We start from the raw sequence: 26,666 nt of genomic DNA on the forward strand, positions 1-26,666 counted from the left end.
GGTTATCGACCAATAACGGTTGCGCTACAGTCAGACCGTCCAATCAGAAGATTTTAAGCTACTTCACCACGCCCCCTTCTCACTCAAGCGCACCAATCGGAGTAGAGGAGAGCGGGACTAGTTTGTGAATAAAACGCTACTCGAATTTCTATGTAAGCTCTAGAAAAACAAAATGCCGGACGTTTGTGAAATTCCGCCCGGACATTTTTTTAAGTCTAAAAAAAGATGACATGTCCGGGTAAAAGAGGACGTCTGGTCACCCTAGTGTCTGCTTCTTTTCGTAGGTGCTCATCTTTCTCTCGCAGCTCTCTCATAAAAACTCCGGAGCAAACCACAGACTTGCTCTATTTCTCCGGTAGAGCTACTTGACGCTTCTACCTCTGGCCGGCTCTGAGTGTTATGTTCTTCATCTTCCGAATCTCTCTGTTGTGCACTTGAGGTTGTGTGAGCTTTTTTGGGAGCCAGCCTTACTGTTGCTCAGTTTATCCTGCTTAATATTGGTAGACGCTAGTGTAGACGGCCTCCACTGTGGTCAAGGCCGCGTCCGCATGTATTTCTACCACTTGTGAATTTCGGCATTCCTAGACTCTGCTTCCACTGCCACCATTTTGTGGAAAGGATGTTTGAACTGAAATGTGGAGGGAACGGCTGAAGAAGTGAGGGTTCACTCAGCAAGGAGCAGGCAGGACTCAAAAATAACTCATTCCGTGATAATTTATTCAGAAATAGCACACGTGATGACGCCACGATGAGAGGTACCAAGAAAAAAACCCCAAAATAATTAAAAACAGCACGTTAAGACTAAACAGAACTAGTTTATCCGTATCGCAGTTTCATCTACATTCACCAGCTACCGCCAAATCCCCCTCTTTTTAGTAACTTAGCCCCGCCCCTCTCTTAATTGGACTAACCCAACTCTGGCAAAGGGGGTAACAAAGTTACTTACAAGAAGATATTTATACCCTACAATATAAACATTAACAGATATCCCCAACACATCTTATTCTGGCTTCACCAGTGAGTATTAACTATGTACATAGTTTTTTACTTTTTTGTTTTTTCCCTTTCACAGGTTCCCGGATCCAGCTCCCCCCGTCCTTATACTTCACCGTGGGCCCTTCGGCTAGCACAAAGAGAGACAGGAAATTCTCCGTCATTCCCCCAGGAACAGGACCAGACACACAAGGTAAGTAATAACACCAGCATACATTTCTTAATGTGTATTTCACAGTCTTGTTGATGGGGTTAATTCACTGACCTCATCACAAACTGTTAATATAGACCCCTGAAAAATTAGGAGAGTTTAAAAAAATATATAACTTTAAAAAAAAAGACATTTGTCATTGGCGTATGAGTTCTTTAGATGAATTGTAGATGATGAAAATCATTCACCCTTGTGGAATTTGCTTTTGCAGTTCTTAATAAAGTGGAGCATCACCTGTTACCTGTTCACTGGTTGAAAATTTAAAATCAGCTCAAATCATATTTCCACAAACGTCCAAGGTGTTATACTGTGGCATACCAATGTTTTGGATGGTGATGCAGGTATCAATTTAAATGAATTTCCATTAAAGAAATAAAGCATTAAACACACAAACATTAAACTCTTATTATTTTGATTGTTGTTTAAATAGCTTTAGTCAGAACAATGCTGTTTGGCCATATGTCATAGTACTTGTCAGCTACATTTACTTCATAGCTCCCATTTAAAACAAACAAAGCAAACTTAACTAATACATTATAATAAAAATAACTTGTGACTTATGGCTGAACAATGTGGAGGAGCAGGCCTTGTTTTGGGGGGAGAGTGTTTGGGTTGTGATGTTACAGCTCCTGTTACGTTGGGTGTAACTGGATTGCATTTTCAAACTTAAAACCTGTTTTCAGCCCTACTGTGGATGCTCAAAGCCAAAGGTGCGGTGTACTTACCTGTCGCTCCATGGTCCATTCCATTCTCTCTCACCCCATGGGTTCCTCATTCGGATCATGCTCAGTTTCTCAGACTTGAAGAAAGCCAAAAGGCCATGACCCAAACGGACCTTCTTCACATCCGTCACTGCATAGGCATGACCTTTGACCAGACCACAGTCCAGACGGGCTTCCATATCTGCCTGGGATGTTGCCTGGGAGACGGCACCGAAACAGCATAAAAATTACAAGCATGAATGTGAAAACACATTTTTAAGACATGAGCAAATCTCATTCATTCCAGTTGTTATTGGATTTGACAAAAGAAGCGTTGTTCACTTTCCACCAGTCTACAGAAGCACCACTGATATGTGAGTTTTCTTTAAAACTGGTGGCCTTGTTAGGATCCCTACATACACTCTATGCTCAAATATATATGGATTAACACTAGATGCTTCATTTCTGTAAGAATTTGATGGCATTCAGCCACTACACCATAAGTGAGGTCAGGTACTGATGGTGGATGATTAGTTTTAGATCGCAATCATCAGGTGTATCTGCTTTAATGTGTAAAGACCATCCTGTGAATTCCCTCATTTAAAAAGGTGCATCTACAAATACTACAATAACAAACTCATACGTAAATACTGAAACATATTTATTATAAATTCACAGCTTATACAAGTGTAATTGGCATCAAAAATACTCTTTGTCCTGGCTTACTCTAATGGAGCAGCTGATGAGGCCTCCTCTGTTGTGGACTTTGAGAACTCTGTCAAACAGCTGGTTTCTTGCGTTCTCCTCCTGACCATAACGTCCTTCCACCAGATCGACTGGTTCAGACACTCCTCCAGTAAAATCCACCAGAGCGTCCGCTGTGTTGCCACCATCCAGAGCTTCATAGCAGCCGTACATCCTGCCAAGGACAAGCACCTTTAAATCAAGGCTTTCAGCTGAGGTACTGACACACAAATGCCTTTTATGTAAAAAATTAACACTACTGTTCAAATGCCATCATTTTGACAGACTGCAATGCACATCAGAAAGACAAGGAGTGGTAGAGCCCTTGTAATATTTTGAGATGACTTTTGCCAAGGGGCGGCACGGTGGCGCAGCAGGTAGTGTCGCAGTCACACAGCTCCAGGGGCCTGTAGGTTGTGGGTTGGATTCCCGCTCCGGGTGACTGTCTGTGAGGAGTTGGTGTGTTCTCCCCGTGTCTGCGTGGGTTTCCTCCGGGTGACTGTCTGTGAGGAGTTGGTGTGTTCTCCCCGTGTCTCCGTGGGTTTCCTCCGGGTCCACCGGTTTCCTCCCACAGTCCAAAAACGCACGTTGCAGGTGGATTGGCGACTCGAAAGTGTCCGTAGGTGTGAGTGAATGTGTGTGTGTCTGTGTTGCCCTGTGAAGGACTGGCGCACCCTCCAGGGTGTATTCCCGCCTTGCGCCCAATGATTCCAGGTAGGCTCTGGACCCCCCGCGACCGTAAATTGGATAAGCGGTTACAGATGATGGATGGACTTTTGCCAACTGATCTTCTATTCACTATGTAGTGCACCATTTTGGGGTTCTGCCATTTTGAAGTAGTGTCTGACAATATAGTGGACTGTTTTCAGTGCACACAAACAATCCCACAATGCACTGCAACCTATGAACACTAGCAGATAGCAGATTACCCATAATCCACTGCTTTATTTGGTAAAAAACCTGCAAGAGTTGGTGTCCAAAATCATGCACTACCCTCTTGAATTCAGTTCCTTATAACGGTACACTGTGTAGTGAATAATATAGGGAGCCATTTTGTACACATGGTTAAACTGGTTCATTTGATCTACTTCCTCTCAAATATTGTTGATATTCTGGAGCTATGAAAATTGTAGTCTCTTTGAGCCACAGAAACGTGTGCGATTAACGATCATCAGAAAAGTAGATGCACTACAAGGACAAAATCAAGTACGCTAAACTCTCCTGACATATAACAAGCAAAACTGATGTAAAAAAATGCAAGTTAATTAGTTATTATTAACTGACTGCTGTAAATAAAGGGGTAATTCATTAATTTATCTCTAAGCATTTAATTATTCTGTGGTCTCTTAACTAACTTGGCATAGGCTTTTTCCACCAGCGCACTCCAGAACTCATTGCTGTCATTGGAATGGCAGTAGATCAATTTCCCATTGGCGGTTGGCAGTCGATCATCAATGACCACGTCCTCCCACTGTCCGAAACGCCAAAAACGGAAGTGAAAGATTCCTGCATACAAGTCAGGATGGTTTGGGTCCCACTCCTGGTCCTTCCAGTCAGGAATCACCTAAAAATTCAAACATACTGTTAAAATATGGGTTAATATTCACAATAATGCTCATTCCATAACAATCAAGTATTTTCACTGAATATCTTTTGTGTTTTGAACTCTACATTTGGAGTGACATTGATGTAGACACAGAACAGATTTGGGTATGAATGAATTTTCCTTCCTTGTAGCAGAGAACTCCTGTCTCTATCAGTTATTCTCACTGATGCAGAAACAACCACACCTCAGTAGGTCTAGAACTGTCTTGCAAGTAACTGAACTGTTGTAGTGATGCCTGTGATTGTGAAGATAAAATCCCAAAGGAAAATCGGTAAGTTGCATCTATGGACGTCATTAAGCTCCTGTTGCCTAGTGATGCAACACATCGCACACCAACCATGAACACCCTTCACAGATGCACACACTCCTTTACACTTGCTCTTGCTTGAATTTCAACCCCCCCCTCCATCCCACCAGCGCTGTTATGAAAAAGAATCAATAATGTCCTAAACAAAACGAGGCTTAGTGCCCTCTGGGAAACGACACGGATGGGCGGGAGTGAGAGAGTGGGATAGAGGGAGTACAGCGAAAGAGCGCACACAACAGAAAGTAAGAGAAAAGTAGTGTGTGCATGTGTTTGTGTGTTAGTGAAAAAGCAAGAAATCATTCATCTATTATTTTTTTATTTTTTTTTAAATTTCTAACTAAAACAACCTCAGGGAGGTCAAGGCATGGCTGAGGATATGGAGCTGGAGCTGGAGTTCACAGAGGACCTGCAGCTGACCGACGTCATGCGTCACCGGGCCCAATCCCTGCAGCAAAAAGGCCAGAAGCGACAGGATGGTGAGCGCCTCCTGTTGCCCTACGAGGCCGTGTACCGGCTAGACTTCAACGAGCAGGAGCTGTCTTTCTCCCACTGGAATGTCAGCATCAAGGTAGGGGCGATAAAAACACCACTAATGTCTCTATAACAAGAGGTACCACTAGTAGCCTATACCTCCAATCTATCGTCAAAATAACTCCAATTAATTTAGATTAATTAATTTTGCTCAAACAAGTGGAAAGTGGTTGGGAGTAAAGCATGTTATAGTCTGGAAATTCTTCACGGGATTATGGGAGATTGCACTTGAAGAAACAAGACGAGGAGATCCAAACCAAACGAGATTTCAGCTGAAGCCTTCTGCTGCTCAGATCTCCTGAGAAATTAACTCCTGTGTCTCCAAGTTTTAGTGGATATCTCAGTAACGTCTCACATTGGGCTCAAATCTGCGTTAAATAACTTGATGATTTATATATAGACAAGTGTCTTCTGTCTACTTTTGTCTGCCTAGTTTGAGTTTTAGGAGACACCAGCAACTAGCAAGATTTGAGCAATAAAAAATTTCAAATAGAAAGCTGAACCAACTAAAGATTAACATACGAGTTTTGGCAGATATCTATTCCAAGCTCAAATAGAACCTTCTTTCAATCATCTGACAATAGGGTAATAATTTTAGCCGTTATTCTACTTGTTAAACAGTACACAGTTGCAGTGACACCACTTCGGAGCCCTCTTTTTGTGCTCTGAATGTTCAATACCAGACTGTCATTCAGTTGTGGCTGTTATGTACTCGGCCTCTGATTGGTCTAACTCTGTTACAAAGTTAAATATCCTCACTGACCTCCATCTCTTGTGATTTGAAAAATTGCACTTTCATGTAGTTATTTTTATTTTAAAAAATCATATTTCGGTCCAAGTGATGCACCAAAATAAACTCTTGCCAAAACAAAACGAAAATTCAACACACAATTGAGCAAAATGGACTAAAGTTGAGAATAATAAACACTACAATACAACTCTGGCACCTAAGATTCCAAATGAAACTTTTCCACCTTAAAAGGCTGCAGCAGTTACACTAGCATCTAGACCACAACAATGCAGCTAGTGCACAGTTTAAATACAATAGGGGGATTTATTTGTTTTAGTTGCTGTACACCATGTCTGTGGGTTGACATTTTTAATTTTCATCAGTGTAAAGCATAGGCATGCTGTGTTTGGCGTATCTAGTGGGATGTGGTGGTATTAAGCAGGATGTGGTATGCTAAGATTGTCAAACCTAGTTATACTTTTGCATCAAACCATAAGACATTGAGTTTCCTGTTTGTTGTACTCCTTGATCCGCCACCAATGATTATAAAGAGGGGGTTATCACTATGCTGCTGAGTCTCATTGGTTCTGCCTTTGCCATCTACCTGAAAGAGCCATTTTTGTCTGTTTTCACCTAAAAATGTTCAGTTACTAAACTTTCAGGGCATCCCTGATTGTAATGTATTCTAATGCCCTCCTCCATCTTAAGGGTCCAGGCCGTTTGTCAGTGACTGGAATCTCTCAGCTGTGGACGCCTGATCTGACGAACCTGATGACCCGGCAGCTGCTGGAGCCCAGCGGTCAGTTCTGGAGGAGCGCGGGCGACCCGGAGGATGCGCCCATCAAGTGCCTGGAAGCCGACATCCAGGAGTTTGGAGAAAGAATAGCTGATCTTGCCAAGGTCAGGAAGGTCATGTACTTCCTCTTAGCCTTCAAGGATGGAGCCGAGAAGGACAGCATCAAGTGCTCCCTGGTGTTCAAGAAAGATGTTGAGGCTTGACCTCTAGCTCCAGAGAAGTTAGGGAACACCCTGATTAAAAAGGGTTTAGCCTGCTAGAATAAAGATTAGAGGCCAGCCTCAGACCTGCTAGACTAAAGCATTTAATGTAAAAGTTTATTCTGGGGCCAGCTTTTGTTCAAAATATTCATCCTAAGAAAAATGCTTTGCACTCAATTAGCAACAAGCTAACTTTAGAATTGAAGTCCTGCCATTCTGCAGTTACCATCAGGCACAACAAGTTACATCTGTGTCTTTCTGTCTCACCCATTCTTATAAAATTAACTCTTAAAACATCAAACCCCTCCCCAGAGAGACATCTTACTGCTCTATTAGTAGATTCAATTTAAAAGCATTTGTTCAAAAGCTCGCACCAAGTTCAAATCACAGATTTTAAATCTATAAGAATAAAGAATATATGTTTGATACAGAATATTATTTTGTTGTAAAACAAGTCTTTATGTGCGTAAATGTATTGCTTCAAATATAATGACAAGAAAAGCACTGAATATATAAATATTACCCTGGAATAACAGAGTTCTCAATTAAATTAGTTTTCTCTCGACTGCAAATCTGTTTTCTGCCTCTTTTCTGTGTGTGTGTATACACCAGTCAACCATTACATTACTCTTCGTCTCACTGTTCATTCTTTCAGCTCCACTGGCCACACACAAGCACTTTATAGAATGTAATGTAGATGTAAATTGCTGTGTCGGATCCACTCCTGCCGGCACAACACACACCACCACAACCAATCAGTGTCACGGCAGCTTTGAGAAGGATCCACCACCAAAATCACACCTGCTCTGTGGTGATACTGTGGGGGGTCCTGACCACTGAAAGAGCAGGGTGAAGTATGAAGTGCAACAGAATACAGTTTGTAAATGTAGAACTACAAAGTGCTCCTGTATGGTCAGTGGAGCTGAGAGAATGGTCGGTCAGTGAGGGTAGAAACGAGGTGGTGTTAATGTTATGGTAGATCAACGTGTGTGTGTGTCAGTTAAGTGCAGGCCTGGCTAGACTGTGTATTTGGATCAATGCTGCTCTGGCCAAGGCTAGAGAGTGCATTGACTAATCAAGCTCAGTCCTTTCTCTATTCACACACACAAGGACATTCAGTACCACACACAGAGGTCAAAGCCCTTCAATAACCAAACAACACTGCTGTTTAGATATTGCATTCCTTTTCTACTGTTATTTTAAGTCATAAATCCACACAGGAGCCATCATATCAATACACCTATGAACATATCATATTCAGTAGCTATTCTGAATTATTTAACCAACTATATATATATATTTTTTCAAGTATTCAGTAACTACTAGTAATTAAGAGTTTGGCTAATTCACCTCATATTACGCACTCAATAAAAAGCCCTCTTGTAGGAAGATACCTATAGAGTTCATGAAGGTATTTACATCTCAATAAGTGAGGCATTAAAACAGAGAAAGGTTTGTTCTCAAATCTGTCTGTGTGTGTGTGTGTGAGAGAATGCTAATGAGACCTCAAGAGAAAATAAGGTGTAGAAAGTGAGAGAGAAACAAATTAAAATGATTTCCAGGGGAAAATATAGAAAAAATAAAGTAGAGGATGAAGGTATTATGCAATAATAAATTATAATTGATTAATATTTCAAAACCAAAAAAGCTAAAAAAGGAAGACAGTTGTCAAAAAGAAAGAGTGAAATAAGTACCCAGTGACAGTGAAGAAGGAGTTTGGCAGAATAGAATGTTAAATGTTCAGTACAGAGAGAAAAGCAGCAAAAAGAAGAGAAAGAACCAGATTGATTGCCCTAAATCTCTCATTAACAATCTTCCTCCCTCCCCCGCTCTCTATTGATCTAAACTGTGACAAATCTATAAACAACATCTACATTTTCACCATTTTTTAAAGTCCAAACTAGACATAAATACAGTCTTTCTATGAAAAGAAAGAAAGGAAGAACACATGGATTTGGATGTCCCTGTTAAAGTCTAAAACTAATAGTTTACTGTGAGGAGATTTCACGTTTCAAAATCAAACATAAAGCAAAGTGGTGCTGGATCTCTGGGGCTGACCTGAGAGCAGACACAAGAGCATTAACCCCTGGAGGAGAGGGGCATGTAGAGGGGTGTATTTTCCAGAACACTTGCCTTCCCCATGAGGGCAATAACAGAGGCTGTTTAGTTCTTAGTAATGAAGCTGCATGTCTCTTACTCACACTGCAAAAACAAGTGAAATATAACAAGTTTTATTGATTTAAACTGGACCTTTAACTGGCTTTTTACTGTACAGGCCCTGGATGAAGATACCTCTGTCATCATCTTGTTCCTTCAATATATTTTGAATGGATGCATTATTTGTACATCCAAAATGATCTATATTTATAGTAAAGGACACCTCACCCTGAATAAATACTCCACTGACCTATTCATTACCTGCCTCCCACACCTGGGCACCACAATGTCTGAAGCAGCACCTGGTTCAGTAAGTACTCTGTATCTCGAGTTAATATTTACTCTGATTAGCGGACATACTTACACAGCACATGTAAAGCTTACAGTTTATTAATCATGGGTCACACCACCATATACAGAATACTGGCTTTCATAACGCACAAGAATATTTAAGGTTTAATTCATTCATTTATTCATTCATTGTCTGTAACCCTTATCCAGTTCAGGGTTGCGGTGGGTCCAGAGCCTACCTGGAATCATTGGGCGCAAGGCAGGAATACACCCTGGAGGGGGTGCCAGTCCTTCACAGGGCAACACACACATGCACATCTATGGACACTTTGGAGTCGCCAATCCACCTACCAACATGTGTTTTTTTTGGACTGTGGGAGGAAACTGGAGCACCCGGAGGAAACCCACACAGACACAGGGAGAACACACCACACTCCTCACAGACAGTCACCCGGAGGAAACCCACACAGACACAGGGAGAACACACCACACTCCTCACAGACAGTCACCCGGAGGAAACCCACACAGACACAGGGAGAACACACCACACTCCTCACAGACAGTCACCCAGAGGAAACCCACACAGACACAGGGAGAACACACCACACTCCTCACAGACAGTCACCCGGAGGAAACCCACGCAGACACAGAGAGAACACACCACACTCCTCACAGACAGTCTACACAGAAGTTGCCTATTAACCAGCCTTAAGACAGATATTCATTAAGGCCTTAATGTGAAATATAATTTGAAATGTAAAATTCACTGTCAAATTCTAAACAAAAAATGTCATCTGGTTCTAGCCAATCAGAGTAAAGTATATGAAAATGGGCTGGGCCTATGCTCTGGAAACACCCACACTCAAATATCTGGCCTTTCTTTCTTAATTCGCTAATAAATTCTAGATTTTGAGATTTAATGGTTTATTTATTTAAGCCAAAACAGCCTACACTGCATATAACTAAATTAAAAAGTGACTTCTGCATGCACTGAATCATTATCTGACTCACTTTCTGCCACAGAGCTTCTCTGGAGGCGAGACTGGAGCATGCAGCAACAAACCAGCAATTCCCCAGCTGCCCCTGGTGCAGGTCGTGAGCGCTGATCCCATGAACAAAGAGGTGAGGGTCATCACACAGCTCCTGGGAGAAAGAGAGAGAGAACACCTGTGTGACACTAATGTACAAAAACAAATCTCACAAGCAAAGCACATTACTATAGTCTCGGGTACTGTAAAACATACACAAACACACACACAGTGTCTAAGCTAGCAAGACTGACAGACACCTGGGGAGACAACGGTGCAGCAGAGCAGTTACAAAACAGAGCGTGGTGTTTCTCGGCAGGGTGAGCACAGAGTCAGGGGGCTGGAAATTTCCCATAGGGTTTAGCTGTAGCTCTTCTGCTGCAAAAACACCCTAAACTAACACTACACCTCTAACACTACACAGTACTCTCATTCTATTCAGCTGTGATTAATTATTAAACCACAGTGGCACACCATTAAACTACACAATCATCTTATATTCAATATTCTTTACTAACATAAATATACATAAAAACATATAAACTGTTGTGGAGTTTATAAAACCCCTGAAACATGAAACATATGAAACATGTGGAGACTGGAAACCTGCTCGTCATGTTCCTCCTGAAATTAATGGAATAATTTAGGAATTTGCTGGGGGACATTACACACCTGAAGCAAACACAGTGCTGAGATGATTATACAAACTGTGTTTACAGAACTGAATGTCTGTGTCTACCACGGTCACACAAAAGTAGCCAAACTCACTCACAACATATCCACAAACCTTTAGACACAGTGTGTATATAAACTCTGGTGGTCATGTGATAACTGATGGCTGTGGAGAGTAAATGAAACTGACACCCACCAACGAAATACGATTTCTATTTGTAGTAATCTCCAATAGACTTTGTCGTGTTATTTCTGATACCGTATGACATTATCTTCTGTCTGTGTGAGCACAAAACGTTACACAAACACCTCCAGTGTCCTCCTATTTTAACTCTGAACTTAACCAGCCCAGCCCTCTTATGCAAAGAAAACTAAACTGTTACCTCCTCACAGTTTCTGTGGGTGTGAATGTGAGAATGCTGTATCAGTACGTGACGGCTGGCAAACCACAGACTTTGGATGTTTCAGTGATGTCTATCCAGAAACACAGTTTTCTTATTTGAAATGTTAAAAACAAAAAAGAAATGGAGTGCTCAAGCGCACCTTATTCAACTCACAAGGCATTTTATCAGGGTCTTAAACCGTATCACAGTCAGGGCAAATGTCTTGTGCGAACCAGTGGTGTGTGGGTTGGAGTTTTAGTGCATATTAATGTTAATGGTTAGGGGTCATGACCCTAGTGAGAAAGTTCTGAGTTTTGTTGCCCACTCTGCAGCACATGGGAACTGTGTAGATGCTGTAACTACGTTTAAAAGTAATGCTAATAAAAACACCCTTTTTAATCAATATATGTCCTGATTTTTTTTCCCAAAATGGATTCTCTCTCCTGTTAATTATCATGTTACACTTGAAGTAGTCCATGTAATATTTTGCATTGTACATTATTAAAATGAGGCGGCACGGTGGCGCAGCAGGTAGTGTCGCAGTCACACAGCTCCAGGGACCTGGAGGTTGTGGGTTTGATTCCCGCTCTGGGTGACTGTCTGTGAGGAGTGTGGTGTGTTCTCTCTGTGTCTGCGTGGGTTTCCTCCGGGTGCTCCGGTTTCCTCCCACAGTCCAAAAACACACGTTGGTAGGTGGATTGGCGACTCAAAAGTGTCCGTAGGTGTGAGTGTGTGAATGAATGTGTGTGTGTGTGTGTATGTCTGTGTTGCCCTGTGAAGGACTGGCGCCCCCTCCAGGGTGTATCCCCCGCCTTGCGCCCAATGATTCCAGGTAGGCTCTGGACCCACGCAACCCTGAATTGGATAAGGGTTACAGATAATGAATGAATTAATGAATTATTTAATCCAATTTTTTGATATTTGAGTGGTCACCCAGGAACCCGCACATTGCCAGTCGAAGTGTGACAGCCCTGCTGGGCATTCCAATTTTTTCCTCTTTTATTGAAAACACATAGTATTTTTAATCTTGTGTGGTAAGCGAGAAAAAAAATCTGGCTCAAAATAAATGTGTTAATATATGTTTTAGGACGGCACGGTGGCGCAGCAGGTTAGCGTTGCAGTCACACAGCTCCAGGGTCCTGGAGGTTGTGGGTTCGATTCCCACTCCAGGTGACTGTCTGTGAGGAGTGTGGTGTGTTCTCCCTGTGTCTGCGTGGGTTTCCTCCGGGTGACTGTCTGTGAGGAGTGTGGTGTGTTCTCCCCGTGTCTGTGTGGGTTTCTCCCAGGTGACTGTCTGTGAGGAGTGTGGTGTGTTCTCCCTGTGTCTGCGTGGGTTTCCTCCGGGTGACTGTCTGTGAGGAGTGTGGTGTGTTCTCCCCGTGTCTGTGTGGGTTTCTCCCAGGTGACTGTCTGTGAGGAGTGTGGTGTGTTCTCCCTGTGTCTGTGTGGGTTTCCCCCAGGTGACTGTCTGTGAGGAGTGTGGTGTGTTCTCCCTGTGTCTGCGTGGATTTCCTCCGGGTGACTGTCTGTGAGTAGTGTGGTGTGTTCTCCCTGTGTCTGCGTGGGTTTCCTCCGGGTGACTGTCTGTGAGGAGTGTGGTGTGTTCTCCCTGTGTCTGCGTGGGTTTCCTCCGGGTGACTGTCTGTGAGGAGTGTGGTGTGTTCTCCCTGTGTCTGTGTGGGTTTCCCCCAGGTGACTGTCTGTGAGGAGTGTGGTGTGTTCTCCCTGTGTCTGTGTGGGTTTCCCCCAGGTGACTGTCTGTGAGGAGTGTGGTGTGTTATCCCTGTGTCTGCATGGGTTTCCTCCGGGTGACTGTCTGTGAGTAGTATGGTGTGTTCTCCCTGTGTCTACGTGGGTTTCCTCTGGGTGACTGTCTGTGAGGAGTTGGTGTGTTCTCCCCGTGTCGGTGTGGGTTTCCTCCGGGTGCTCTGGTTTCCTCCCAAAGTCCAAAAACACATGTTGGTTGGTGGATTGGCGACTCAAAAGTGCCCATAGGTGTGAGTGAATGTGTGTGTGTGTGTTGCCCTGTGAAGGACTGGCACCCCCTCCAGGGTGTATTACCACCTTGCACCCAATGATTCCAGGTACACTCTGGACCCACCGTGACCCTGAACTGGATAAGAGTTACAGATAATGAATGAATGAATGAATTAATGTATATATGTTTTACTTCTCCAGACATTGAAACACTGGGTTAATTCATCCATTTTCACTTTCATCAAAACCTTTTCCTCACAAGCAACAAAGAAATGTGATTTCACTCCAGTGTATGAAAGCTACAATCCACCGCCACTCCCTGTGTGTCCTGCTGGTAATATCTGCATTTATCCCAACAAAACCTCACCCACAAAGTAATCAATACACACCACATGACTCCACCACATTTCGAACTGTCTCCACCCAAATTATGATGAAATGAAATTAGCCTTATTCTAGTAGCTACCCTCCTCTACCTCCATCTTTTTCACACACATACACTTTCTGCAGCTTTTTCTCATGCACTAACACAACAACAAACATGTCACAATATAAAAACATACCAAAAATCCCTGTGGAAATTTTACAGTGCAGAGATCATGATCTGTTTTCCATATCGGCATGCTAATCTGTGTTCATTATAAATATTTAATGCTGGAATATAATTTAAAATGTCATACTGATTTAGCCGGGGTCCTAATGGCTTGGATCTGCTTTAAAAGTATTACTAACGCTTACTCTGAAGTGAAGAGCATCTTTAGGATGTTTGTTCCTTTCTTGGAGCTTCAACACAACTGGGAAACCTTTACATAAAACAGGCTGGAACATTTCTGACTTCAGTGCATTCGGCCTTAAGAGCATTAGTGAGCTCAGGTACTGCGTTACGTTCAGCACATCAATGAACACAGTTCCACAGACCAGCGCTGGTGGGCTTTATACCCCTCTACCCAACACTGTTCACTTCGTAAATCGAAAGTATATTGACAATTCCCCACTTGCTAAGTCATGTTCGTCAACAAGGGAGAGAGACAGATGACACTAGGACACAAGGAGTGATGGTATGGTGTTTATCTCTACAATCTGTTCCACATCTAGAAACTGCTTTAGATGTTTATTTTCCATGTGTTTGGACCGAAGACTCTGTCCTTAAATGGTAAAGCTAATCTGGTCAGATGTAAACAAAAACAACATCCACCTCTAGCCACTATCCAGTCGAGCTAAGTGGACCTGAGCATTTTACTGGTCAGCTCCCAGGACAGGAATTAGGGGTTATCTTAAACTAGGCAGCAGTCTGAATGGAGAATGCGACTTAGGACTAGACTTAAACATTGTCAAAGATGCTGGCTCATTAATACAGATCTCTTTCCAGTTTGTGAATTCCTTTTCTCCATGTGTCATCACAATGTACCATACATTCATTCATTATCTGTAACCACTTATCCAGTTCAGGGTCACGGTGGGTCCAGAGCCTACCTGGAATCATTGGGCCTTCACAGGGCAACACACACACACACACACACACATTCACACCTACGGGCACTTTTGAGTCGCCAATCCACCTACCAATGTGTGTTTTTGGACTGTGGGAGGAAACCGGAGCACCCGGAGGAAACCCATGCAGACACAGAGAGAACACACCACACTCCTCACAGACAGTCACCCGGAGGAAACCCACGCAGACACGGAGAACACACCACACTCCTCACAGACAGTCACCCGGAGGAAACCCACCCAGACACAGAGAGAACACACCACACTCCTCACAGACAGTCACCCGGAGGAAACCCACCCAGACACAGAGAGAACACACCACACTCCTCACAGACAGTCACCCGGAGGAAAACCACGGTGACACAGGGAGAACACACCACACTCCTCACAGACAACCAGAGCGGGAATCGAACCCACAACCTCCAGGTCCCTGGAGCTGTGTGACTGCGACACTACCTGCTGCGCCACCGTGCCGGTTCTGTTTTAAATGAATTTTTCAGAGCATGCACATTCTTAACGGTTGGAGTCACTGTGGATTTCCACATTACTTCACTAAATCTGCAATTTGGATAGGTACGTATGGATATGTTTTACCACAGACGTGATAAAGCTCGGCGCATATGTGTTTTCTTTTTATTATTCATGTTTTTACTAATAATAAAAAAATGTGGAAAGAATTTTAATTAACTCTGTACATATCAAATAAATGCCACACCAACATTCACAAAATGACACATTTTTCACTGGCTTTAAAGAGTTAACACTGTATGAGGTGTGTACATGAAAACTAAGCCTTGTACTTTGCACAGTGCTAATTGGTGTACATGAGCTGCATTAGCCTTGTAGACACCAATGACAGAGAAGACAAACAACTCTTGGCTAACATCCTAAAAGTGAGGTTTTTAGTAATTGCTTGTTGCTCGTTTGAGATTCTAGGCACTGCATGGCAGGTATGTTAGTATCTATATCTCATATCAGAGGAAGAATCTACCAATTCTGATATCTGATACCTATAGGTCAGTACAGATGTTAGCGTAATAGCTGTTTTACAGATTACAGGAAATAAAAAGTGACCGACGATGACTGATTGCACCTTTTAAATGGGTTTTACGGCCAAAACAGTTCCTCCCATAAGTCCTGCCTCACCTTTGGCCTCTTCCAGGTGACTTTTCCAACGCGGTTGACCTGGTAGAACAGGGACTGGTCCACGGGGGGGAAGAGAGGATCCTCAAACAGAGTCCTGCTATGCTGGCACTGTTTCCTCAGAGCTGTAAACTGCTGGCCTTCGTAGGGTTTGACCGAGGAGAACATTCTGCAACACACAGATATCAGGGACCAGACAGAGAAGGACAAGGAGAAAGAGATAAGAGAGAGAGAGAGAGACAGAGACAGAAAGAAAAACAAGAATGTAGTGGGGTTTTTTTAAGATTGCGGCTACTGCACGTTCTTGTTTCATTCTGTTGGTACGCTGAAAATTCCGTGCATTTTTGCTCCAGCAGGAACAGTTTAAACTCAGAACCAACTCTTTTCAGTTTTTAAAATATGGCTTTGAACATGGAGCTGTCAATCAATGTAATATACTCTATGTACAAATATAACCACACAAATAATCTGCATTCTTCAACACCAAGGCAACAAAATCAAACTGCTTCGAACACAACATTTTCAACTGGTATTTTTGTTCGATTTAAGCACATTTTCTTCATTGTACTACATTTTCAAGCAGACAGTAATTTTGTATTTCTCTCTATAGCTAAACCAGGTCGATATAAATATACCTCTTCATTTATCCCTCTTTGGGAAAAAGTTAAACTGTTGATTTTTAACAAAATGAGAAAAATAAAATTAGTGCGGATAATCACAGCGACAGACAATGATATAGAGTTCTTGAAAAGTAATAAGTGATTAAGATCCAGTGCTTTATCTGCAGATTTCTGTCAATTACACAAACAGAACGGCCTTGTGGATCATGAAGTAACGACAATGACTCACAGAAACACTTCCTCATACCGCTCTAAACCCACAACACATCCTGTCTCCTAGAGGTCTTTAAGCTGCACTGAAACACATTAGATCAACAACAACAGGGGAGTTTACACCACATCCCAGTCACACACACAGTCTCAGAAAACCTCCCAATGTCTAATAGCTCTGTCTTGACGGCGAGAGAATGCAAGAACCTGCGGAACCCGAATGGTAGCGAGATCAGCCCCTACACACAGCAGTGCTACAAACTAACTGTCAAAAATATCAATATAAAATCAGCAATAATTATTTATTGGTTTACATCATATATATAAATCTCTCCAGTTTCTAAGACCATTTTAAAAGGTCAATAAATCCCAAAATAACTTGATTTCTAAAGCAATCTCAAAACTCACAACTGTTATAAACCTACGCCTCAGGCTTCAGGGAGCACATTCATTTACATTTGATGTAATAATTTTCTGGGAGGTTTGTCAGATGTCTTTTTCCTTTAAACACCACTGTGAACAATTCACAAGACTCTAGAACAGGGCATGGCTTTCTTTACATTTTAATCATTTATTTATGCAGAAATTCAATGCAAGCCAAGACTCAGTTTCATAAAAGGCATGTTTTCAAGGGGTTTCTCTAAGCTGCCTGTGATCAGGTGACCACAGGATGCGACTAATTCATCCAGCAGTGCCTAGAGGGATAAAGAAATGTGGAATCCACTCTTGAAAACAAGGTTTTAAAAGGAGAAAGCCACCAATTATTTTTTATCTCAGTAAATGATTGAATTATTCATAAAGATTCAGTGTGGAATTGTTGATTGAAGGATGGCACAGTGGCGCAGCAGGTAGTGTGTCGCAGTCACACAGCTCCGAGGACCTGGAGGTTGTGGGCTCGAGTCCCGCTCCAGGTGACTGTCTGTGAGGAGTGTTGTGTGTTCTCCCTGTGTCCGCGTGGGGTTCCTCCGGTTGACTGTCTGTGTGGAGAGTGGTGTGTTCTCCCTGTGTCCACGTGGGTTTCCTCTGGGTGACTGTCTGTGAGGAGTGTGGTGTGTTCTCCCTCTGTCTGCGTGGGTTTCCTCCGGGTGACTGATAAGGAGTGTGGTGTGTTCTCCCTGTGTCTGCGTGGGTTACCTCCGGGTGACTGTCTGTGAGGAGTGTGGTGTGTTCTCCCTGTGTCTGCGTGGGTTACCTCCGGGTGACTGTCTGTGAGGAGTGTGGTGTGTTCTCCCTGTGTCTGCGTGGGTTTCCTCCAGGTGCTCCGGTTTCCTCCCACAGTCCAAAAACACACGTTGGTGGGTGGATTGGCGACTCAAAAGTGTCCGTAGGTGTGAGTGTGTGTCGGTGTATTCCTGCCTTGCGCCCAATGATTCCAGGTAGGCTCTGGACCCACCGTGACCCTGAACTGGATAAGTTCTTACAGATAATGAATGAATGAATGTGATGGTCCTGAGCATTGAAGAGTAGAGTGAGACAGGAATAAAAAAAAAACAAAAAAAAAAACAGAGAAACAGGGACACTTCAGCCCATAACTGTAGAACTACAAAGTGAACCTGTATGGTCAGCGGAGCGGATAAAATGGACAATGAGTGTAGACTCAAAAGTGTCCGTAGGTGTGAGTGAATGTGTGTGTGTGTGTGTGTGTGTGTGTGTGTGTATGTTGCCCTGTGAAGGACTGGCCCCCCCCCCAGGGTGTATTCCCTTGCACCCAGTGATTCCAGGTAGGCTCTGGACCCACCGCGACCCTGAACTGGATAAGGCTTACAGGTAATGAATGAATGAATTAATGTGGCTCCTGAAATATTTGAGAAAACCTCACTGAATGCAGCTTTGTGGTAATTTCTTTGACATGTTTAACAATAACTCCTGATCCTGATGTTCAGTACAAAGGAATACAGATAACTAGCACTGGACACACCTCAACCTGTTCTGTCACCTGTGCAGGTTTCTGTGGCGGAGTCCAACCTGTCAGGAGAATCCAACCCTCCCCTCTGCCTGCCTCAACCTTCATAACCCAGCTTCTACATTTGATATGTAGGAACTTGTTTATAAACCACTCAAAGGCAGATATTTGATCTGATGTGAAAATCTGGGAAAATGAAAATAGATTTTCCAAATTTCCCAATGTCTATGACTTTCAAGTCTTACAGCAGCAAAGGGGAAAAAACTCCTGATTAATGTCCACAAATCCCTGACCACAGAGTGTATGATAGTGACATTCATTCACTGTCTGTAAGCACTTATCCAGTTCAGGGCCGTGGTGGGTCCGAAGCCTACCCGGAATCACTGGGTGCAAGGAACACACCCTGGAGGGGGGGCGAGTCCTTCAGAGGGCGACACACTCTCACCCATGGACAAATGTGGGAGGAAACTGGAGCACATGGAAGAAACCCACGCAGACACAGAGAGAACACACCACACTCCTCACAGACAGTCACCCGGAGGAAACCCACACAGACACAGGGAGAACACACCACACTCCTCATAGACAGTCACCCGGAGGAAACCCACGCAGACACAGGGAGAACACACCACACTCCTCACAGACAGTCACCCGGAGGAAAACCCACACAGACACAGGGAGAACACACCACACTCCTCACAGACAGTCACCCAGAGGAAACCCATGCAGACACAGAGAGAACACACCACACTCCTCACAGACAGTCACCCGGAGGAAAACCCACACAGACACAGGGAGAACACACCACACTCCTCACAGACAGTCACCCAGAGGAAACCCATGCAGACACAGAGAGAACACACCACACTCCTCACAGACAGTCACCCGCAGGAAACCCATGCAGACACAGAGAGAACACACCACACTCCTCACAGACAGTCACCCGGAGGAAACCCACGCAGACACAGGGAGAACACACCACACTCCTCACAGACAGAAACCCAGAGCGGGACTTGAACCCCCAACCCAACAACACTACCTAGGGGGGTTTATGTAGGAATGTTCAATTTTACATGTAAATTTTGCAACTGTCAGAAACACATCTCCTGAAAACTATAAAAAAAATCTTTGTCAATTTCCACTTCAACATTTTCCTGATATTTTTCAAAGATCACTTCAGGTAAAGGGAAAAACCTGAGGCCAAAACTCTTTGCAAGTGCACTCTGGAACAGCAAATACAGGCTTCTAGAGTCTTTTGTTCAAAAACTCTGAACTGGGGTTGTTTACAAGTGTCATGATTCAAAAGAGAACTGTCTTCTACTCTGACATATGGGTGTGTTAGTATCTATACAAGCCCCACACAATAGTACTTTTTCCTCAGTGATAACAGCAGTAAAACCACACACACACAAATAAATAGATAAATAAAAAATAAATAGAAAATTCACAATTTTAAAAATCTTAAGTTAACATATGTTCACTTAGAAAATCAACTCAGGTCATTGGAGCAGAGACCCATCTGCACTGGAATGTTGTTACTACGATAGTTCACACTTTTGTGTATTTTAGAAGACATTTGGATATTTAAAAAAGCTGAAAGAGCAGCGGTGTTAACTTTGAAGTATATTAAAACATGAACACAGTGATAAACCATTTATTCAGGAAGAAGTTTCGTGTGGAAGAAGAAACGTTCACACTACTGACTTCGTGTTAATACACTGCTACTACCCTTTTACTGTTTTCCTCAGGGCTTTTAAATCATGAAGCGGTCATACACCCGGTGGTAAGTTACCTGTAGCGTGTCCTCCTTCTTCCCTCTGTTTTCCTCCTGGGACTCGATGGCGGAGTTTTTGCTCTGCTGGGGTTTACTTGGTTTACTTTTGGTTCCTTGCCATACGAGCCTCCTCCTACTTGGCATGGTTTTAAAAAAAATCCACCCGTTTTCCGACAAGACCTCGCTCCCTGCGCTGTGATTGGCTAGGGGTCCACACCCAAAGATTTACATAGACGGAAAGGTAACTCCGACTACAGCGGGTCCTCGACTTACGACGTTGAGCCGTTCCTACGTCGCGTCGTAAACCGATTTTCGGTGTAAGTCGGAACATACGTACATACTGTACATAGATAACATACTGTAAGCACTTATCCTATCCTAACACAGTAATTATAAAAAACACCTCGGTCCCGAGCCGCGTAACCGTGTATTATTCCGCCGCGCACACCACACACGAAGTTCGCGTTACTACGTTTACGACGCAAAACCACTTAAGTCGAAACAAGGCTTTATACAGTAAATGGGAGATGTGTGGTAACCAGGAAACATCGTAACTCGAGGACCTCCTGTATTTTCATATTATGAAATGAGTGTGCGAGATGTTTTCATATAAAAATACAACATGTTTATAGTGAAAAATTGCACTTTTCTTGATATTAGAATCACATTACAGCTCTAATAATGTGTCTTCTGACTTTTTATGGGATGCTGATAAAGAGTACAAAACTAGTAAAAAATATACAGTTCCTTTAATTCATTCATTCATTATCTGTAAGCCCTTATCCAGTTCAGGGTCGCGGTGGGTCCAGAGCCTACCTGGAATCATTGGGCACAAGGCGGGAATACACCCTGGAGGGGGCGCCAGTCCTTCACAGGGCAACACACACACTCACACCTACGGACACTTTTGAATCCACCAATCCACCTACCAACGTGTGTTTTTGGACTGTGGGAGGAAACCGGAGGAAACCCACGCGGACACGGGGAGAACACACCACACTCCTCACAGACAGTCACCCGGAGCGGGAATCGAACCCACAACCTCCAGGCCCCTGGAGCTGTGTGACTGCGACACTACCTGCTGCACCACCGTGCCGCCCAGTTCCTTTTAGTGGCTTAAAAAACACCCTGCCACCAAGATTTAATTATAATTCACTAGACTTCTCTCCATGCAGCCATAAAATAATATTTCACGAAGAATATTTATATTTTATATAATGTCTATTGTGATGTAGCTTGAGTGCTCATCTACTTCCTATCCACACCACTGAGAATGATCACTCAAGTTCTTCAAAAACAGAATATTTTACACGACTCTCAGTGACTATGTTTACAGCCAAACGCTTTAATGCAGGTTATTTAGTTGAGCAATAATGTAAAAACATACCTATACACTGACCAATCAGGATGCAGCTTTCTGAAATATTGGCCAATGAATACGTAGAGAAGGCGGGGATTATTGAAAACGGGTGCGATAAAAAAAAATAACGCGGGCAGCGGTTAACTGTGCTCTGTGCGCAGGCGCGAGTTTTATTGCCGCCAAAAAAAAAAATACCTGAGAGGAATTTAGAAGCTCTTTTCTGACATTATTAAACATTTACGGCGTGTGTGGCAAAATATAGGATGTTCATTTATCGGGGAAATACTGTTAAGATTATAATATGTTTATTAATATCAAACAACTCGTCTTTCATATTTATGGAAATGTAGTTTTATATCAGACGAAATGATCAGTTTCAGAAGTGTTGATCTGTACATTAAGTTCAGAGGGTAATTTAGGTAATATAACGTAATATAACGGTAATATTATTTGGCCTATTATTTTATGTTTGTGGATATAAATTGAATTGCATTTTTTAAGGTTTTTGTTGAAAGGATGAATCTTTGTAGTTTGAAAAAAAAATAATATTGCTGTATAATAAAAGATAGTTTCCCGCCATTATCACACTGTGTTATCACACTATGTTAAACAGAAAATGCGCTTCATTATTTACTTATTAGCAGCTTATGATATCGAGACAGGATCTCATAAATATATATATATAACTCTCATAAATAAATAATAATAAATAAATGTCTCGTGGAGCTCAGTGATGACATCTTGTGGCAGATGAGTCACAGCACCGTTCACACTTCAGAACAGTGCAGTGGGTGTTCAGTTGTGCCTTGTCTCTCAGCATCGGTTTAGTAGCTGATTTAAAGGATTAATCAGCCACTTGTATCAAATGTAGACGTATATGCAAATTATTTATTTTGAGTTAAATGATTTAAACCATATCTGTGAGAAGCCACAAGGCTACATTTTTGCCCTGTCTCAATACAGTACTTAATGATATTTGTGATGCTACTAGAAAACAGTAAATAAACCATACTAAATCAACCTACAGACTACTGATAAATATTAACATTTAAATTTAACTAAAAAATCAAATTTATTATTTTTATTATTAGTAGTAGTAGTAGTATTAGTATTATTATTATTATTAATAATACATTCATTCATTGTCTGTAACCCTTATCCAGTTCAGGGTCCAGAGCCTACCTAGAATCATTGGGCGCAAGGCAGGAATACACCCTGGAGGGGGCGCCAGTCCTTCACAGGGCAACGCAGACACACACACACATTCACTCACACACACACACCTACGGACAATTTTGAGTCGCCAATCCACCTACCAACATGTGTTTTTGGACTGTGGGAGGAAACCGGAGCACCCGGAGGAAACCCACGCGGACACAGAGAGAACACACCACACTCCTCACAGACAGTCACCCGGAGCGGGAATCGAACCCACAACCTCCAGGCCCCTGGAGCTGTGTGACTGTGACACTACCTGCTGTACTATAAAAATAATTATTAGTTCACATTTCCTCATTTCAATCCTGATATGTACCATAAGAGAAAATTAAATATAAATAAATAAATATAAAATTGCTAAAAATATAAACATAAATACACAAACACAAACGAATACACATTTAAGGGCTAATCAGGCTGAGATGAGACGGATCGGATGCTTTAGATTTTTGAGGAATCCTATTCTGTTTTGATGTTAATCTTTAAACGTGTGCCTTGAGGAAAGAGTGTGTGTATCATGTGAGAGCTGTACTTTAGTCTGTTTCTGCTTTTAAACACAGCTCTGAAACCTTCATTAGAATAAAGACTGCACTAAGGAAGTACTCTCTTCATCAGGAGCGCACAAACTTTCTGTCCTGGGGCTGATAACTGTGCTGAGCTGTGGGCCAAAAAGGACAAAATATTCAACAACTAAAGAAGGTAGGTAGCACCTGATCATTTCCTAAAAATGCATTAATAACCTTATAAAACACTATATTACGTTACTAAGCCATTTTAAAGACAGAGGGAAAAGTGGATGTGTATACTAATCCACTCAGAAAAACAAGTGCTCATATAAATAACTTGTAACCCTTCAAAAATAAGTCATTTGTATTTATAATTGTATTATAAATTAAATCTATTATTCATTCCTTTGTGCTTTTTGCTTGAATTATCATTGCCATTTTTCAGAGAGCATTTTAAACACATATTAAAGACAAATTATTAAATTATTAACTGGAATTCTTAATAATATTTTGGGCAGTTTTCTGATTGGCCGTTTGAGCTGATGTCTTCTGCTTAGTGTTTATTTACTGCTTCTAGTGCAGGGCAATTTTTAATAATAATAAAAAAGTAAGCTCACGTTAATCAAATGTATGACTGCATGGTTTCCACTGTGTCCAACTAGAAACAATGAAGTTGTGGATTGTGTCTACGTGGACTTTAATTTTGCTTTCGAGGGTAAAACACATTCTTATGTCTGATGGATCCGCTGGAGCAAAGTACAGTGATCCCAATGAAGGACACTCCAAAATGAGTCAGTCGAATAATACGGAAGAAAGAAGCCTGTTTGAATTCAGACCTGTGATCACTGTAGACGTTCTTGTGGGAAAAGCTGCAGATCTACAGTGCAGGAGTGAGACTGGTGAAGGTAATCATGCAAGAGCTGTTTCAAAAACTACAGCGATTACTTAAAGAGAGATTAAAGCAATTTATAAAAAGGAAATTTCTGATTTAATAATTAAGAGTCATGCAGTGATCTGATGTGCAATGCTTGTTTTTTCTAGAAAAACATCAGAATTGTTCACATTGTTGATGATCGTAAACAGACGCCTAACCTTCATACTTTTTAAAATATTGTATTTAGAAGATCGGCACAGACATTTATTACATGATATTTTATTATATGATGTTTTATAATAAATATAAATATTTAATTAATTTAATTTAAGACTGAAACTATTTTGAAATAGTGTCTCATTCACACAGCTCCAGGGACCTGGAGGTTGTGGGTTCGATTCCCGCTCCGAGTGACTGTCTGTGAGGAGTGTGGTGTGTTCTCTCTGTGTCTGCGTGGGTTTCCTCTGGGTGACTGTCTGTGAGGAGTGTGGTGTGTTCTCCCTGTGTCTGCATGGGTTTCCTCCGGGTGACTGTCTGTGAAGAGTGTGGTGTGTTCTCCCTGTGTCTGCGTGGGTTTCCTCCGGGTGACTGTCTGTGAGGAGTGTGGTGTGTTCTCCCTGTGTCTGCGTGGGTTTCCTCCGGGTGACTGTCTGTGAGGAGTGTGGTGTGTTCTCCCTGTGTCTGCGTGGGTTTTCTCCGGGTGCTCCGGTTTCCTCCCACAGTCCAAAAACACACGTTGGTAGGTGGATTGGCGACTCAAAAGTGTCCGTAGGTGAGTGAATGCGTGTGTCTGTGTTGCCCTGTGAAGGACTGGCGCCCCCTCCAGGGTGTATTCCCGCCTTGCACCCAATGAATGAATGAATGAATGAACAATTTTGAAATTAAATGCACGGTAGAGAAGTGTAATATGTCGCAAGGCAAAAATACTTTATTTCTGTTGTTATCACGTCATCATCATGCCATATAACTATTCAGAAGACGCACTTAGGTTCACTGTTTGCTGTGGATAGTGCAGTACGTAATAAAGTCAAATGTATTCCTACAGCACATTTAAAACAAGTGCTTTACATAAAAAACAGCTTTAAAATAAAAACCCATAAAATTCAGTTTTTAATTAAACTCCAGTAAGGAGGGAGCTGTCAAAACCCATTAAGGAGATGGTTCCAAAGCCATGGAGCCACTACGGGTAGATATCAGGACGCCTGGTACCCATCATCACCACTGTAAATAAATCTGAAATCATTTCACATTTAACCACTCGGACTTGACTCACAGCCATTAACTACTAAATTAGCTTTTTTTAAAAGACATGTATTGAATGTAAATTTAAAAAAAATCGCTCTGGATACAATTCCAGTGTTCCTCACTATGTTTTCCTCTTCAATATCTAGGGAAGTTGAAGTGGTGGCAGACTCCCTTTGGATCATTTGGAGGGGAAACGTTTAGCGATAAAGACCCAATTGACATAAATAATGGGACACTGAGGATCATAAGGGCCACGTCCAGTCACACTGGGCTTTACCTTTGCTACCTAGTGGACAGCAGGGGAACAAGACTTATTCAGTACAGTGTGCATGTAAAGGACAGAGAGGCCAGCTTGGCTGACGCCAGTGTGGAGTATGATTTGGCATTAGGTGTAGTTCCATCAGTGTTGGTCACCTTCGTGGTTGCATTTACACTTGGAGCACTCAGCAGATCCTACGTGATTACGTGTCTCCAAAAAACACAAACCAGGATGGGTCAGAAAAGAAGCAGCCAGAGAATACGTGACATAGGCTTGTTCAGAACGTCCACTCAAAAATCCTCACAAGGTTCAGGCACCCCCAAGTTATCCACTAAATGGTTCTGTTCAGATAAAACCATCCAACAAGATGAGAATGAAGATGAAACAAATGGAGCACAAAACAGACCAGAAGCAGAGGAACCTCAAATGCAACCCAAAAGAAGAAGCAGAGTCATTAAACTGTACAACTATGATGAAGAAGGGAAGATATACAGCAATGTTACAGAGCCAGAGGTGCTGGTGGAGGACGGAAAGGCTGAGCCCAGACACAGAGTCATGTCTCTGACTCGACTCAGTGCAATCATGAGTCAGGCAGATACACCAGATTTCTCTGCATCCAGAAAATCAGCAGACAACAGTTCTGTCAAAATAGACAATTCTCCCAAGACTGAGAGTTTAAACGAGTAGTTTGCAGAACTAATTCATACATGTCACTCCAGGAGTATTAAATCTACAG

The 26,666-nt window shown here is 42.4% G+C and overlaps 2 protein-coding genes across 3 annotated transcripts in view; one reads left to right on the top strand and one right to left on the bottom strand.

The window, feature by feature from the left end:
* Positions 1–20,593, bottom strand: part of capn5a (calpain 5a) — a 28,150-nt gene extending 7,557 nt beyond the window's left edge. Inside the window, exons 1-6 of the mRNA XM_066685119.1 lie at positions 20,487–20,593; positions 15,965–16,130; positions 10,279–10,410; positions 4,005–4,213; positions 2,632–2,824; positions 1,930–2,123 (exon numbers count right to left, since the gene is read on the bottom strand). Of these exons, the coding sequence (XP_066541216.1) occupies positions 1,930–2,123; positions 2,632–2,824; positions 4,005–4,213; positions 10,279–10,410; positions 15,965–16,129 (893 nt within the window). The 5' untranslated portion in view covers position 16,130; positions 20,487–20,593. The remainder of the gene's footprint in view (positions 1–1,929; positions 2,124–2,631; positions 2,825–4,004; positions 4,214–10,278; positions 10,411–15,964; positions 16,131–20,486) is intronic.
* Positions 1,014–7,374, top strand: ompa (olfactory marker protein a). Of its 2 annotated transcripts, XM_066685117.1 has the most exons (4): positions 1,078–1,186; positions 2,737–2,866; positions 4,915–5,130; positions 6,532–7,368. In XM_066685117.1, the coding sequence occupies exons 3-4, from the start codon at positions 4,927–4,929 to the stop codon at positions 6,820–6,822; spliced, it is 495 nt and encodes a 164-aa protein (XP_066541214.1). In that variant the 5' UTR covers positions 1,078–1,186; positions 2,737–2,866; positions 4,915–4,926; the 3' UTR covers positions 6,823–7,368. The 2 variants fall into 2 exon arrangements, with proteins under 2 accessions (XP_066541213.1, XP_066541214.1); XM_066685116.1 differs by lacking the exon at positions 2,737–2,866 and having other exon boundaries at positions 1,014–1,186; positions 6,532–7,374.
* Positions 20,594–26,666: the final 6,073 nt, after the last annotated feature.

The sequence above is a fragment of the Hoplias malabaricus genome, chromosome 11, assembly GCF_029633855.1.
Source record: "Hoplias malabaricus isolate fHopMal1 chromosome 11, fHopMal1.hap1, whole genome shotgun sequence".
Lineage (NCBI taxonomy): Eukaryota > Metazoa > Chordata > Actinopteri > Characiformes > Erythrinidae > Hoplias > Hoplias malabaricus.

What these genes read in the sequence shown, in the direction of transcription:
- ompa (XM_066685116.1), top strand. Translation starts at nt 1,031, where the DNA reads ATGTACATAGTTTTTTACTTTTTTGTTTTTTCCCTTTCACAGGTTCCC. An exon ending in AACAGGACCAGACACACAAG is followed by an intron (nt 1,187 to 4,914) that starts GTAAGTAATAAC and finishes AAACAACCTCAG; the next exon opens with GGAGGTCAAGGCATGGCTGA. An exon ending in ACTGGAATGTCAGCATCAAG is followed by an intron (nt 5,131 to 6,531) that starts GTAGGGGCGATA and finishes CTCCATCTTAAG; the next exon opens with GGTCCAGGCCGTTTGTCAGT.